Source organism: Helicoverpa armigera, chromosome 15 (assembly GCF_030705265.1).
Source record: "Helicoverpa armigera isolate CAAS_96S chromosome 15, ASM3070526v1, whole genome shotgun sequence".
Classification (NCBI taxonomy): domain Eukaryota; kingdom Metazoa; phylum Arthropoda; class Insecta; order Lepidoptera; family Noctuidae; genus Helicoverpa; species Helicoverpa armigera.
This window is the reverse complement of record NC_087134.1, coordinates 8,098,970-8,115,893: the sequence shown is the minus strand read 5'-3', so window position 1 is coordinate 8,115,893 and position 16,924 is coordinate 8,098,970. Positions and strand designations below refer to the sequence as shown.

Below are 16,924 nucleotides of genomic sequence, written 5' to 3'. Positions count from 1 at the left end.
CAAAAAAAAACTTATGTTTGGTACCAACTCAAATAGTTTTTGTTTTTTTTTTATAGACTTACCATAAAAGTACAATTTAAATTACAATAAATCATTTATATTTTTTAAATAAATAATTTCACACTGAAAACAATTAGGTATATAGTAATATGATCTGTTCAGAAACTGACTGACTAGAATAAGTTTAATGTACTTTTTAAATACATGAATTAAATAACAAAGTATTTTTGAAAAAGTTATATCATTGATGAATCCCCAACTTGTATTATCTTGATAAGAGCTTCAATATTATTGTCTTGTACTGCTTTTCTACTTGCTGCTACTACTGCCTTGCCGTATTTACCAACTGGAAAAAATTTAGTGTTAGTGGTTTGAAAATTAATTAAAAATTGTATTCATCATCAATATTACCTCGAAGTCTAACAGCCTGCTGTAAGATAGTGTGCAAGCTCTTGAGAGCAATGACTGCTTGCTCTTGTGTTGAGCGTCTGATATAACAACCCGTAAGTAGTTCCTCATTCAGCATAACAACTTCTTTGTAACGATTTAACATTTCTTTTCTGAAAATTGAATTTGATTTATTTATTTCTTGTGTTTTGTTCAGAGTTATACTTTTGGTAATAAAAACATACAAATCATATGCAGCCGCGTCCTGAGCAGCAGGCAATAAAGCTGTTATAAGTTGTGCTCGCTCTGCCGTCTCAGCAGCTAACCGAGACCGCATCTCCCCTATTTGAGACACATGGTCCATTTCTTCACGAAGTTTCTTTTCGGCTTCGGGAAACTGGGCAATGGACTGAAATTTAAAAGTTCCCGCTAATACTGTTTGTCTATGGTACATTTTTAGTCGATTTTGCAGTTGACGTCTCTATTCGATAACAATGGCGCCGCGTCAGTTATTGCCGGCGTGGGGGAGTTGTCAAATTCTGTGAATAGCAGGAACCGGGTTTTGAAGATTTGTTAAAATAATTGTATGAAAATGGTTGAAAACAACGATATTGAATTGTCTGAAGCGGAAGCGGAACAATACGACCGTCAAATCCGTCTGTGGGGACTGGAATCTCAGAAAAGGTTACGTGCATCGAAAGTTTTAATCATCGGAATAGCGGGCCTCGGCGCTGAAATTGCAAAGAATGTTATTTTGTCCGGTGTAAAGAGTGTATGTTTGTTAGACAATGAGAAGCTGAAGGAAATAGATCTGTACTCGCAGTTTTTGGCTCCACCTGATAAAATCGGAGAGAACAGAGCGGAAGCCTCACTAACCAGGGCAAGGGCTTTGAACCCAATGGTAGAGATTACAGCGGAGACGAAGTCTGTTGATAACCTGCCCGATAGTTATTTCGCAGAGTATGATATCGTCTGTGCAACAGGCTTGAAGCAAGAACAACTTGAGCGTATAAACAACGCTTGCCGCGACAGAAACAAGAAATTCCTGTGTGGCGATGTCTGGGGCATGTACGGATACATGTTTGCTGACCTCGTCGACCACGAATACTCCGAAGAAATTGTTCAACACAAAGCCATCAAACGAGGGTCAGATGAAGCAGAGAAGAATGCTCGCGAAACTGTCAGTATAACTGTCAAACGCAGAGCTATTTATGTTCCACTGCAGAATGCTCTTTCTGTGGACTGGATGAAGCCTGAGATGCGCTCTAGACTACGGCGCGGCGATCCATCGTACTTTGTTATGAAGATCTTACTGCGTTTCAAAGATGAATACAATAGGAACCCAGACCCGGCTAAGAGGAAAGAAGATACCAAAATTCTGTTACGTATGAGGGATGAGCTTGTGAAGGAATTGTCACTGCCAGCTGGATTTATTGTAGATGCATTACTTCTTGATGTATTTGGCACTGTCTCTGGTGCAGCTGCCGTGATCGGAGGAGTCATTGGCCAGGAGGTAGTAAAGGCTGTAAGCCAGAGAGAACCTCCTCACAACAATATGTTTTTCTTCAACCCAGTTAAGTGCGTTGGTTTTGTTGAACTGTACGGCCAGTGAGATTCATTATTCAGTGTAGATTGTAAGCAATTTCGATTTAAGTTTAATAAATTATTAAGTACATTTCAATGGTATTTGTTATGTTTATTTAGCTCCTTTGTGTAATTACCTAGCACTTGCAATTTTCTAGAATAATATGCTGATGTCATCTTTAAATGTATCATCTAAATATTAAATATGCTATCTAATGAATAGACAAACCTGTAAATCAGCTAAATTCAAAAAAGAGCTAGACTCTGTATCAGATCTCCAGCCAGTCTTATGTCATGGGTGTTGAACTTCACTTGTCCATCAGCTCCAAAGTCCAGGAACAAAACGACTGGTCTCTCAAACACAGAAGATTCACATGCAATTCCTTAGTCTCTTCTGACTCCAGGTCCAATTCTTCATCAAGAAGGAAGTTCTGGTTCACCCAAATACAGATTCTTTGCACCCTTTCGGTAATTCGGAAAGTTACGTAGCTGCTCCCTTTGTTACGTACTTCCTTGTTGATCAACTGGTACATGGCGAACCTCGGAAGCTGCTTTGTCAGCTCGAAAATATGAAACTGTTCACTATCTGGGTAACCAATCAGAGCCTGCATCATAATAAAAGGGTCTTTAGGTTTTTTTTCTAACCAGCAAAAAAATCCGCGATCAATCCGCCGAAGGCCACAGTTGACTTACCTTGATATGAACATCAACGGGCACATCGCGTGGTGGTCGCAAAGGCACATGGAGCAAAGACCTGAGTTTAGAAGGATGCGGGTGTCGCACGAATGTCTCCCCGGTCTCAAAGATACCCTCCGCCAATACGAGAGCTGCACGAACAATCGTCTCATTGTTCGTTGATACTGCTAGTTGCAGGCAGCCCTAAAATTAGACTCACAGTAAAAGACCAAGCTGGGAAGAACGGAAATTAATCATCTATTTTTGGCAGTTACTTGAACCATGCAGGTTATTCTAAAGTCTAAACTATCACATATAAAGATTACAAAGTTTTTACATACCTCATCTACGGTATGCAGAACAGCCACCTGCAGCCTCGTGTTTGTAGGCATAGCTGAAGCAGGTCGCTCCAGGTTTTCCAGGCTAACACTTCCACTGGCAGCGTTAGCCTCGTAATGCTGCAATTCTACCATGAGGGCCTGCTTCTTATTGAACAGCTCGGTTATGGCCAGCCTGTCCTCTTCAGAAGCCATGTTCTTTGATGCCGAGTTGAAGCCAGTATTCTCTTGGTAAGGTGGGTATCCTAATACTGTTGGTTAAGATATTGGACTGTTATTTTTGAACTAGGGTATTTCGGAACCTATTGCTGTCCCTCTGAAGGGTTCAAGTCAAGTGAAATTCCATTATTTTTAGACAACGTGGCTTTAAAATGCCTAGGCACAATCAAAAGATCCGCTTACCCTCGCCTCTGTCGGAGACACAGACGAGATCAGGAGCACCTACGGAGCGGTAGTCCGCCAGCAACATTGCTGCTGCATTGGCCCGCATCTGCACTCTGCGTAACACCCGTCCCGTGTTGCCCTCGCGCCAGTCAATGCGACCATTTGACCAGCAGCATGCTAAGGTTTCTCCTGACCATTGAAGTGCTAGTGCATTTTGCTTGGACTGTGAAACAGATTTGGCGTCAATAACTTTTTATTGTGCCCATGTATCTTGATCTCGAATGCTAGCCTACCTTAACTCGCCAAAGTCGTATCCCCTCTTCATAAATTCCAATGGTACCGTTAGCAAGTCCATAAGCGAACCTTACTTCGTTTACGGGAGACAGACACAGTATAGGGCCCGTTTCAGCAATTTCGGCAATGAACTGATTGTTCTTTAGGACTCTAATGAATGAATCATCACATCCTATGAGGAGCTGCAAGGAGGGTACAGTCAACAAATGAGTTCTTTAATAAAACAATAATGGATGACTAACTGACCATTTTTTCTTACCTCATTCTCCCCATCCTTATCAAAATCAAAAGTAATCATAGCGCAAACTTTACCGCTAACAACATTCCAGAAGACTTCATTTCCTTGCCAATCAATGGCTTGCACAGAACTGTTCCCACCGATAATAGCTAGGGTTTCTGTGTGCTTACCAAAGAACCCGGCTATGATCACGTTAACGCCATCGGGAGCCTCTTTGAAGAAGAGGTCCGTATTGTCATGGACATCGTAAGCTGGAATCAATCATGAGGTGACTGAATTTTAGCTGAGAGAGATGGCCGTATAGTCGCACATAACTGATAGCACAAACCTAGGATCTGTGTAGGTGATCCAATAAGTAGCATATCTCTGCCAGTGTCAGGTCGCAAAGGTCCGGCCGCGAGCGCTATGATGGCCTGGCTAAGGTTCAGTTCTGAGACCTCGCTATGAGCCTGTGATCGCTGCGCACGACCACTGGCCACTCCGCCATGTGGGTGATGAATTATAATCTAGAAGTTTTTAAATAGGAATTACTCTTATTAAAACGTAAAAGATTATTCGTCAATGCTAGGAATAAAAGTAGGTAAAGAGGAAAATAATATCAAAACTACATGAAGCTAATGTTTTTATCGCTCTATGAATATTAACTTTATCATATCCAGCAGACGCTGTGAGACAGGGATGTGTTCCATCATATTTTGCAATGGTCACCACATCTGGCGTGACCTTATGATTTAATTCCAACTTAAACACAGGTTGAACTGTCGATAGCTGCATTTTAAAGTTAATTAAGTATTCGTGTTTTGTTTTGATCAAGCTGTTTTGTTTTTCAGTGTCTTCTAAATTTTCGTTGCTATAGCAACGGCAACGTAAGCCGTACCTAACGTTGTTTCCCATAGTTTTTTCCCAAGTAACTTAATTTTTTTATCGACGCTTAATCTTAACGGAAAATAACTTAATGTTAATCTACGCATTAAATAAAAATGTCATTCAACTTCTTTTACGAATTATTTATCTCACTTTTAGATGTTTATTACATCATTTAGTGGTTTTGTGTTTTTGAACGTTTGCGCTGAAATACGAACGTCAGAATGACAGTTAAAACTTCACGTCAAATCGTCAATTTTAATTTTTTGGCATTTTGTTTTACGCATTTAGAGAGAAATAACATGCTTACTTGAAATCGTGCCGATAACGAAAGTATTAATTAACGCGGAAGTGATATGTGTTTATTGAATTAGTACTAGTGACCAAATGGGTAGTGAATTGAATCTTGAGTCTACGGAATCCAGGTATAACATAAATATTTTTATTCGTAATTTATATCTCATTTCATTTCGGCGTATCATTATTGCGCAATTGCTTAATAATTTTCGTATGTAGCCAGCGTTTGCCTCTGCTTATATTTCTTATTGTCATGTTTGAGGTGTTGATATTTTTGTAGGTATTCGTCAGAGACCACTTGAGCCTCACAACTGTTATGCCAAGACTTCACATTCCGTGTTGTTATATTTGGACTCAATATCTCATGCCGTTCATTTATCATGTCATTATTGGCTTCCTAAGGTAATTCACATAACATTACATTTTTCTTTGCTTACTATTCCATCATATCATGCACTGCAGCTAAATAACTTCTTGATATCCCTTCATCCTATTTAGGATCAATAAACTTTTCATTACACATTTTTGTATCCACTATCTTCTAAAACCAAGTCCCATAGGTTAAAATTGCACCAACAATATTTATTGACCAGTTCAAAATATCAAGGGAATCAAAAAGGTTGTTCAGAGATTATCTCAATTTTGAAATATTCTGTCTACCTATTCTATGTCTTTCTTTGATATACAATAAAAATAATGGATTCACTGATATTTTAGTCAATATTCAGTAACATTATAAAATGGTGTTCCATTATAAAAATCATGAATAAAAAATGTAGATACAGTTTATTATGATTAGTCAATACACCATCTTAGTTTAGTAAGTATTAAGTATCTTAAATATGTTCCTAAATGAGGCTACATTTATTAATGAAAACTCCATATAATTCTCTAGGTACATATTCTCAAACTCCGAGCCCATTTCCCAACTATCTTAGGGTTGGCTTCCAGTCTAACTTGATGTAGCTGAGTACCAGTGCTTTACAAGGAGCGACTGCCCTATCTGACCTCCTCATCCCAGTTAAGCGGGCAACCCAATACCCCTTGGTTAGATTGGTGTCAGACTTACTGGCTTCTGACTACATAGATAGGTACATATTCTAATATGTATAAACCACGCAGTTACTAAGTTGAAATTGTAAAATCAAACCAAATAAAGATTACATAGTATTGCATCAACTGAGAAATAATATTCTGAAAACTGATGTAACTTCCTGATTAGAAACACCTTAGTCATGGTGATTCTATCTTTTTAGAATAACATCATAAAAAAGAGACCAAAGTTAAACCATGGAATTAAAACGTAAACAAAGCTTATCCATTTACCAGTATAAGCAAAGAATATTATCAGTACAAAATTGTTCTTTAAAAAGTACCTATATTTAAATGAAAAAAAAAAACATTCAGTAATTTTGGAGATTGCCGTACAAATATTTATTACTTCTTCTCACAGATGGTGACGAAAACCTAAGTCCTTCTCCCAGGTCTAAGCTACCTGCCCTCTAATTTTTAGCTTAAGCAGTTCAGACATTCTTGAGTTGTAGGCAGTGAACGCAACTTTCTTTTATAAATATAGATATGAATTTGTCATTTTATAATAGTATAGATAACATAATGATGGTATTCTTTCAGATAAATAATCTTATTCAGCACACCAATGGTGTTCGACAATAAGCAAGTGTTATTATAGCTTTTGTGTCTGTGTGTGTGATTTGTGATTGTTTTCCCTCACATCTATACATTATGGCTGCTATTGGAGAATATTAAAAAACAGTAATTTACCCACTAAATTGTAATAAAGTAAAATAAAATTTAAACTAACAACATACCTACTTATTTTTAGCATCTAATTTATATTGAAATATACTCAGAGTAATATAGCCATTCCATGCTCTGTGCATGCAGCATATGGTAGCCATTGTGTATAGGAAGTTTGTGTGTGTTTATGTTTGATTGCCTGACTGTATAGTTATCCAAAAAACTATGATTTGTGTGTGTATGTTGTATGGTTTTCTTAAGTGTGTAATTTACCCTTTCAGTTCCAGTTTATCTTTTGAATAATCATACAATTGCATCATCTTGCGTGTATTTGATGTTAGAGAGATATATTAAGGCTTATTAGGCTTGGCTTTGAATTATTGATTTTCCTCAACTTTTTCTCTTCAACTCATTCATTATCAAGCATGACTTTGCTTTTTAACCAAATAATAGTCCATGAGTTTGTATGTCTAATTATAATTAAACCTCCTAGGTTGGATTAATTACTTTTTTAATTAAATATCGATGGTTTTTCTTTTTAAATTTCAGTACAGTTAGCAGGACATGGATTGGAACTGTTCTGTCCATTATATGGAAGTAAGATATATTTCCAGTTGATGTCACCATTTTAGTTGTCAATGCTTGTTCTATTTATTTACAGCTAATTTTTATTTATTTATTTTAATCAATATTACTAATTCTGGGAATATTAATGACTATAAACTATTTATAAGTTTATTTAGACAGCTAATGAGAAAACTAGAAGAGAAAATGGTACAACTTATTTCTTAAAAAATATCTTCCAGTTTGCACAGCTCAATACCAATAAAACAGTAGGTGTAATTACAAAAGTTATGTCATGATACTGTTATAATTTACGATAGAATATAGGACCAGGATCCAGGATCAGAGTCAAATAAATATTATTCAGTTCACGAGCAACTTAGGTCAAAGTTTATCTAAAAGTTGTTTTGTAAAAAAATGGCCTTGCAATCGAAATGCTAACATTAGTTATGCGCATTTGATAAAATTGGATTTTAAATTATTGTAGTTGATTCTGAAGCTTAAAAATTTTATTGTTAATTCGTTTATAATGAAAAAAAGCGGGGTGTTAATTAATTAAACATTTTTTAAAATACTTAATGTAAAAAATATTATAATTTAAATATTTTTATTTTATTTAGGGAAAATAAAGTTCCACCATATCAGGGACTTCCTTTTGACATCTAATTATACGGTTTCATCATAAATAAAGTGGTCTAGACAATATAAATTTAGGTAGTTTTTTTAGTTACTGGTTATACAATGATTCAGCATTATTTTGAAACTAAAGTGACCGGTCCGTGACTCATCGGTTTCAATGACTGAGTAGCCTTGGACTGTGTCTAGCTTTGACCTTTGCTTCCTACAAACAAGTAATACAAAGGAAATTAATTAATGTCCTATTTTCGTATCGTACTTTTTCAATATATTTCATGTATTTTCAATTTGACTAGGACTTGTACTGAATTGAGGCCAAGATTACTAGAAAAACTTTTTTTTCATTCCTTAAGAAATAGGATCGTAGTATTCAAAAAAATCAGTCTTCCATGCAGGCCACCAATATATTTTTATGGAATCTTTCTTTAACCCCCTGGTTATTAACTAAAAAAATATTTACTAACGCTACTCATTGTAACGAATTCATTCTTTGATTAATAATATGACTAACTGATATACTAACGGCCAGTTTCTTCATCAAAAGTAAAAGTCAAAGTAATGTCTAAAGTAAAAGTAACGGTCAAATTCGTTTTTTCAAGGCTAAAGTGACAGCAAAACTAATAGAAAAATTGAATTTGACCGTTACTTTTGCTTTAGATATTACTTTGACTTTTACTTTGGCTTTTACTTTTGATGAAGAAACTGGCTGTTAGTTACTAAGGTAATATACTATTTGTATAAAAATAACTAACCCTATAAACTTGTTTTTATTTGCATTTCGGTTTTGTTTTATCCATGTTTTATTTTTGAGCGTGTGTTTACTAATAAAACAAACGTATTGTTTATTGAGCCAAAGTTTTAATTCGACTTAAAAGTAATGCCATATCAAGTAAAATTAAGATAGTAACCTAGTATACCTTATCTGTACAAAAAATTACAGAGACAAACGCGTAACTATCTCCATTCCAACACAACAGGCTAATCTTACAGTACTACAATGTCTCAAATTGTACCTCTTTATAATATTTAAGACAATTTATTTAACACGGAATTTTAATTATACCCGACTGCGTACGGAAGGGTAATGTTTATTAAATCTCTAAATGTGGGTCAATAAACAAATACGCTTTGTTAGTCGTCTTTAACAATTTTTTACTGAATTGCTTGTTGTAAATGTGTATTATTTTTGTGTTTCTAGTTGGACCGGAGGGTGGTTCAGCTGGACGCGGCAGTCGGATGCAATGCTACGTAATGTTGAGAAAAAAATATTATCATGTAAGTACAAATTTTGTAATAATAAATAGGTCATAGTTTTTCTCTAACGAAATTTGCAAATGAGGGTAGTCGGAACACCTGTGTTGTCTATGGAAATGGTTGGAGGAAACTCTTTTGTAGTTTTTCTGTAACTCACATTTACTTATCATAAGTCATCATATATCATAAACTTACAAAACAATACAAATTGTAAAAATAAAATTATACGCTGATCTGACTCATCCCTTATCGCTGTAAACTTCAATCAGCTACCTTTAGAAGGTCATTTACTAGTAAATCCTTCAAAATACATCGCTAAAATGTATATTTTGCCTGCTATAAACGCCCTCGTATGTTCATAGAGCGGAACTTACCGATTACTGGACGGGGTAATGTCTCTATAATTGTACCTCTAGAGGGGCTCCCTCATAGGTGATATTATAAACTAACCTATTTAATTGTATAGTGTACATTATCTCGAACAATGTGGAAGTATCATCGATTTCATATTTGGTAATTTTAGGTATTTCTTGTGTCATTTCTGTACCTTAGACTTCATGAATGATAAATAAATCATATCTCAATTTACATAATATGATATAAGATAAAACTGCCAATAATTACTAAATTGCTTAAAATTAATAAAAATGCAGTAATTGGATAAAACCCCTGTTTTTCTGAACCATTTCGCATTGAGAAATTTCTAGAGATAGCAATTTTCATACCGTAAGACTCAACGGAAGTATATAAGTACGTTTGTTTATAACAGCTACCAAGGAGTCCTTAGTCTAAATTGCATAGTTTTATCACGTAATTATGTTCCGGGATGTAGTTGTAGATAAAGCACTTGACACACGGCGCGGGCTGACTGATAACGATCAGTAGCATGGCTCGTTATCTGCACTAGAAGCGTGTATTGAACCTCTCTAGACTTTGGAGTTAGGATAGTATGACTAAACTACTGAATCATAAAGAACTGATAAACTTAACTATAATTTCGGATGTTTAGTTTAAAGAAGAACTGAAAGGAATTAATTTCATTAATTCTCTAAAGTCGAGGTCCAAAGCTATAAGGAAGTATAATGCAAGGATATTTAATAATCCTCTAATTTAATTAGTTACGTGGGGGCGTGTAAGGATAAGCCTTTTATCAGATATGTTATCTTCGATAGAAAACTAACATAATTGCAATTTTTAATACAACAATTTTAGTCAGGCAAATAGGTCTTGAAACTGGTTTAGACGAAACACTCATCATTTAAGGTCATTGACTCGCAGGCGTACAAAATACCAATTTTGTACGCCTACGACTCCTTAATTTCTAGTAGGTCCATTCATTATTGTTCTAATCAATTTCCTATTATAAATTGCGCTGATAATATCTTTATTATCAATTTTTCGCACAGTGGGTGACCTTCCGAGGCTTATCGTTTGTTAATCCATTAATACTGTATCACCTTGATTATTGAAAATGTATCATCGAATATTTACCTATATCTACTTATTGTCGTAGTTATTAAGCCGGTAGGTAGGTAGGTATAGGATATTCCAGAGTCAGACAGTAATCGCTTCATGGATTTTAGAAACTTTCACAAAGCAGCCTGGAATAAGGAAGTTTGTGCTTGATGCACCCGTGCATCGAATAGCAAGTTAATGTCGGTCCTGTGCCTTACCTCTCCGCGGCCAGATTTTCGTCCCATTGGGCTATGAAAGTGAAGGAATAGTGAGTGCACCTGTGTCTGCGCAAATGCTTGTGCAATTTATTATGTCCTGCGCAGCAGAAAATTAGCCCTTCTTATACGAAAACAGCCGTCGCGGCCGACAATCGGCTATGACGCCATTATTATTATAGGACAGTTACTCGCAATTGGTCTTTGGACATTGTCGCCATGACGCTTTGACTCATACAATTAATTACAAAGCGTACTATCTTTGTGAAACGGAAGTATGGCCGTGTTATCAGAACCTGTATTGCAGCAATAATATTATATATATATAATATTTTATTGTATCTAAAAACCTACCTGAGCGTGCAGGGATGTTTAGAATATATCCTTATTGTAATTTTCACCTGAAGAATTTAATGTTTGTAATGGAAATAGGTTGCACTAAAAATCATAAACATCAGAGCCTTGTGAACTAGGACACAAAAATATACTACTTGGCACCAGTACGGCTTAGTGCGGGAGTCCGAATTTCATTAAAAATAAAGTGGTTTAAGATGACTCCGTGTAGGAATACCTGGAAAACTTGGCCTTAGCCCAACAGCCTTCCTGGATATTAAGTTCTTGTTATCTTCCTTTAGATAGCTAAGGAAGAATTTCCTGAAGAAGAATATCAAATACATGATTCATCGCTTTTAATAAAGAAACCCCGTTGTACACCAAAGCCATAGTAGTTTAGTATGAGATTTTAATCGTGAAATTAGTTTCGATCAAAGTTGATATGCAAGCCTGGTTGATTACATCTAGATAATCTAAAACAGTTTTGCTACTACTTTCCTACTACCTACATTTTAGTTCTGCTAAACGGTAGAGCAATTTGCTTTAGAATTTTGGACTCATTTAAAAATGTGCTACTGCCAGAGAAGGAAAGATTTATCTATGCGTGAAATCAGGTCAAACTATTTATGTAAGATATTACCTATGCGTGAAATCAGGTCAAACTATTTATGTAAGATATTACATAAATAGTTTGACCTGATTTCACGCATAGATAAATCTTTCCTTCTCTAAAATGTGTAAATTATTTGATTCCAGGCTTAAAAACAGCGTACAAGCGTTTCTACGTGGACATAGGCAGCGTGGTGGGACAGAGCGACAAGATATGGACCATTTCACTCAACGACGAGTCCCCTAAGACTCCACTAGTGTTACTGCATGGTATGGGCGCGGGCCTAGCGCTCTGGTGCCCTAACCTCGACTCCTTTGCCGCTACGAGACCCGTCTATGCCATCGATCTACTAGGTGAATGAACTTTCTTACGCTTTTAAATAGCGTAGTACCACTGTAGGTGATAAATAGTAAATTTTCACGTGCTCCGTGGAGTTTTGGAAATGTTCCAAAATGTTTGTAAAAATTTTACGATGAAAGTCGAGATGAAATATTATGGCAACATAATTGCTTCCTGTACTTAGTTCGTTTGTAGTTTTGGTAGAATTTTTACTGTTTTTAGTAAAGCTGATTTATTATTTATTAAGCTAGTGTGATTATTCGACTATAAAGCAAAGGTTAATGCATAATATATAACAATAATAATAGGTCATATACAATATTATTATGTAGTTTATAGCTCAAGGCACTACTCAATCGATTTGAAAAATCCTTTCGATGTTGGGACGCTACACAATCCCCGTTGACATAGGCTGTATATTTTATACAGCAACGAGCAGTAGTTCCACGTGACGCGAGTGAAACCGAGGGAAACAGTTAATCTATAATAAAGGTGCCCGGAAGTCTTTCCTGTAAATACGATGTCAATCACAATCTATTGCTAATATATTTTAACATTCTTCTACCCTATTCGTCCAGGATTCGGTCGCAGCTCCCGTCCTAAGTTCGCGTCAGACGCTCAGAAGGCTGAAGCCCAGTGGGTGGAGTCAGTCGAGGAGTGGCGGCGCGAGGTCAACCTGTCGCAGTTCATACTGCTGGGACACAGTCTCGGCGGATATATCGCTACTGCTTATGCTATTAAGTACCCGGAGAGGTGAGTTTATAGTGAAAAGAGAGTATGTGATGTGTTTTAGAGTATGTTCCATGTTAAATATGTAAGCCTCCCTGTGTACACGTTCAGCGGTGGACGGCAATTGACTGATATGATGTTGATGTGCAGATTACCCGGGTAACTGGGTTGCGGGGGTTAGATAGGCAGTCGCTTCATGTAAAATAAGGGTCCCTACTCAGTTGTGTCTGGTAACATTGTTAAAAGCTGGGTGATACCATTAAGTCAAATATGTCGGTCAATATAAGAAAACAGGGCTCTGCATCAGTTTTGTAATATTTTTATATATTTAATTTGAGAATAGAATTCATTATTTTTATGGAGGGTCTTGTGTCTATGAAGCCTAAAATCAACATTATCTACCTAATTATAAACACAGCTGAAGTAGACTCTCAACATACATTTTTTCTCTTTACAGAGTCCGTCACCTAGTCCTAGCCGACCCATGGGGCTTCGCAGAGCGTCCCCCGAACGCGTACGAAAAGGCCCAACTGCCCCTATGGGTCCGCGCCATAGCCACCGCAGTTCAGCCACTTAACCCCCTCTGGGCGGTCCGAGCGGCCGGCCCGGCTGGCAAGTGGCTGGTCAGTAAGACCAGGCCAGACATCTCCAGGAAGTACCTCAACTATGTGCAGGACGCGGAGAGGGTTATACCTGAGTATATCTACCAGTGTAACTCGCAGACGCCTAGGTACGTGTAAAATGTGTCTTTCTTTCTTTCTTCTTTCTTGACAATGAAGACAAAGTCGAAAGTTGGTTAACAGTTTAAAATATCTATGCTTTCTCAATGGCCAAGTTCTATCGATGCTTATCGTTGCAAACACAAATATTTCTTCCACAGCACCACAAGATTAATCGTAAAAAATATGTATGTTGTTATGACGTTTTATTGAAAAAAAATTACCCCCTTTTTGGTAAATTATGTAAGAATGTGTTTTTTATGTAACAACTATTTGCAAACCTATGTACTGCAAACTCATGTTTGGGACAAATAAATAAATCATATTTATCTTATGTTTACCTTTAACCAACTTCCCAAAAAAGAAAGAGATCCTCAATTCATCGAAATCTCATTATTTTTACTATTTCTAGCGGCGAAAGTGCCTTCCACACTTTAATGACGGGTTTCGGCTGGGCTAAGAACCCGATGGTCCGTCGCGTGGACGAGCTGGACCCGGCGCTGCCCATCACCGTGCTGTACGGCTCGCGGTCCTGGGTCGACAACAGCAGCGGACAGGTGCTGCTCGAGCATCGAGGACCTGCCAACACTTATGTACAGGTAAGGCCCGTATGTTCCCGTGAACGTAAATGTCGGCCCTGCTTGTGTTCTCTCTCCGGTCGTGTCGGATTGCCGAAATGAGAGTGAAGAAATAGGGAGTGCACCTGTGTCTGCGCAAATGTTTGTGCACTGTAATAATATGTCCAGCACAGTTGGCTGATCTCCTTATATGAGAACAGCCACGGTAGCCGAAATCGGCCGTGGACTCCATTAACAGTCTTTTTGAATTATAGATCGACTGCCTATCTAACTTATTAACAACACTTTCAAATTCAGACACAGACTTGCAAAGTCAACTAATGACAGCGAATTAATGTTAACAATGTCTACCCCCAGGTAATCAATGGCGCCGGCCACCACGTATACTTAGACAAGCCAGAGCTATTCAACAAGTTCGTCCTCGAGGCTTGCGTCCGCGCAGACGGGCACGACCCGCGCCCCGCCCTCGCCTCAAGCTCCGCCCCCGCCATCGAAGCCTCCGCCTCCACCCCCGCGAGCCCCGCCCACGCCGCAAGCTCCGCCCCCGCGATTGCCCCAGCAAGCAGCGAGAAGGCGCAAACGTCCTGATGATACAAGTACATTAGTTCTAGTACTAATTGTTACGCACACTTGGTTTTATAGCCGGACTAATTTGTAACGTCTTGCTTGAGTTCAAGTTGTATATGTAAATGGAGGTCTGACTACAATCGCGAGTGGCAGGAGAAACTTCAAATAAACCTCCGTTTAATAATATTATTTTCTTAAAAAAGAATTGTTTGTATTGTTCTGTTTTAAGAGATCTATGTGTATTTGATTTTATCGATTTTATATAATCGACTAAAGTTGCCCAGAACTTTGTCACATTGTGTGGTGAAACTAAGATAGGCCTAAATGTGGCTCGCGGGAGCAGATAGCTTAGTCGAATGAAGTATTAAAGTACATAACTGAATCTAAAACCCTTTCTTAAATATTGGATGCTTTTAACGGACCATTTGGGCACAATAACTACTTACAAAATATTATTTGAAACCAACTACTTACTGTAGGTAAGAAAATTATAGTGCTTAATTTATTTTATCTACATTTTCAAATTTTATCCAAATTATATCAAAACTGGGGTCACTTGGCTGTTTTAATGAAATTCAGAGAATATGTTGTATGTATGTTTAAAATACAGGTTACGGGTAACAACTATGATTTTGTTAATGTTTGACTCTTTAATGAAATGTTTTAATTATGTTTTGTAAAAACTATATTTTGTTATTAGTCGAAGAAGTTTTATCACGACCAATATCCTGGAGCGTACAATAATAATATATTAAGTATTCCATACTTCCATGAATTATGTTATTTTAATTCTAAATGTCAGTGCCTTTAGTATTAAATCTTCTCTCAACTCAAAATAATGTTAGTTTTTTCCTCTTAGAAATATATTGGTATTTTTTGGCGCCACATCTTATAAAGTTAACATTTTTTATACTTGGCTTGTGGAGCTACCGAGTACCTGCTTCGAACGTGTAAAGGGATCACAATGTAATGAGACTATTTTATCCAACTTATTTACTTTGTTGAGACGTTAGTAGTTTCATATTATAAATGTGTTTGTGTTTATCGAAATATGTCATAAACCTGTAATAAACTTTCCTTCTTATTGTTTTCCAATATAACTTCTCTAAACTTACTCAAATCTGTCACTTCATAAATCTCTTTTATACTCACGGTGGGTTGCGCCATTTAACTATAACGATAACCGAACCATTTTCAAAAGTTCAATCGCCAATTTGACCAATGGGCGGCAAGTAACTACATGGTTGGGTAATCGTTATAGTTAAATGGTGCACCTCACCATTAAGCTATTTATATGCGAATTTGTCTGGCTGTCCACCCGCGTCCGATAAATCAGTGATTGATTTTTTGTAGGAGATAAATAGAACACACTGATAGCAACGTCTAACAAAAAGTCGGTCAAAAAATCCTAATTAGAGGGTCCTACAAAAATCGGTCCGATTGTGTCCTACACTCTGACGTGAGCGGGCAGCCTTACAGGTTTTAAAATATTGTATCTAGACACAGAACATTTGAATATGAGATTACTATTGTCGCAGCAAGCACAACGGTGTTGTTTGCCTATGTGTCGCGAGTTCGTTGAGTATTGTTGTTTAGCCACAGGCTTTTTGATACACGGAATGAGATATTGTGTAAATAAAGATAATTTATTGAAACTATTTTTTCTTTTATTTTCTTCCTACATACATTGCATTCAAAAATACTTAGTCGGCACTTGATTGCCCATCTATCTGTTTCTGTAAAAACCCGAACTATGGTAAATCCTAAGTTTTTCCAGTAAAACCTAAGATTTACCGATTTAGTCCGAAAAAATCCTTTATATATACATATAATAAATCTGTAGAAAAGTAATTTTTGTACATTGAAGAAATTAACAAAAAAAAACCAGCATGTTAAAGAATAACTAACAGAACCCATAATAAATAAATACATATACCAACTCATGTCGGTAAATCTTAGGTTTTAATGGAAAATCTTAGGATTTACCATAATTCGGGTTTTTACAGTAACATATCTACTATTCTATATCCGACGAGAAGTGTGTATTACTATAAAACCGTCACTGGTTTGGTGAATTCTGGGCTTTATTTAATCCAAGTAAAAGAT

At 36.8% G+C, this 16,924-nt stretch overlaps 3 protein-coding genes across 10 annotated transcripts; 2 read left to right on the top strand and 1 right to left on the bottom strand.

Moving 5' to 3' along the window:
* Positions 1-195: 195 nt before the first annotated feature.
* Positions 196-4,720, bottom strand: LOC110383698 (Bardet-Biedl syndrome 2 protein homolog). The gene is given in 13 exon segments (XM_021344515.3): positions 196-346; positions 412-560; positions 633-796; positions 2,201-2,226; positions 2,229-2,315; positions 2,318-2,576; positions 2,665-2,850; positions 2,988-3,235; positions 3,387-3,591; positions 3,662-3,844; positions 3,922-4,151; positions 4,229-4,406; positions 4,546-4,720. Coding segments are annotated over 13 exon segments (2,154 nt in total). The 5' UTR covers positions 4,675-4,720; the 3' UTR covers positions 196-236.
* Positions 885-2,068, top strand: LOC110383691 (SUMO-activating enzyme subunit 1). Its single transcript, XM_021344502.3, has one exon. It carries the CDS (start codon positions 974-976, stop codon positions 1,997-1,999), a length of 1,026 nt encoding a protein of 341 aa, XP_021200177.2. The 5' UTR covers positions 885-973; the 3' UTR covers positions 2,000-2,068.
* Positions 4,721-5,014: 294 nt separating the features above from the next.
* On the top strand, positions 5,015-16,476 carry LOC110382215 (1-acylglycerol-3-phosphate O-acyltransferase ABHD5). Of its 8 annotated transcripts, none has more exons than XM_064038093.1 (9): positions 5,025-5,189; positions 6,694-6,735; positions 7,369-7,416; positions 9,218-9,294; positions 12,033-12,239; positions 12,804-12,978; positions 13,412-13,684; positions 14,086-14,272; positions 14,609-16,476. In XM_064038093.1, the coding sequence occupies exons 2-9, from the start codon at positions 6,719-6,721 to the stop codon at positions 14,837-14,839; spliced, it is 1,215 nt and encodes a 404-aa protein (XP_063894163.1). In that variant the 5' UTR covers positions 5,025-5,189; positions 6,694-6,718; the 3' UTR covers positions 14,840-16,476. The 8 variants fall into 8 exon arrangements, with proteins under 8 accessions (XP_063894161.1, XP_063894165.1, XP_063894163.1 ...); XM_064038090.1 differs by lacking the exon at positions 6,694-6,735 and adding an exon at positions 5,342-5,463; XM_064038094.1 differs by lacking the exon at positions 5,025-5,189 and adding an exon at positions 5,378-5,463.
* Positions 16,477-16,924: the final 448 nt, after the last annotated feature.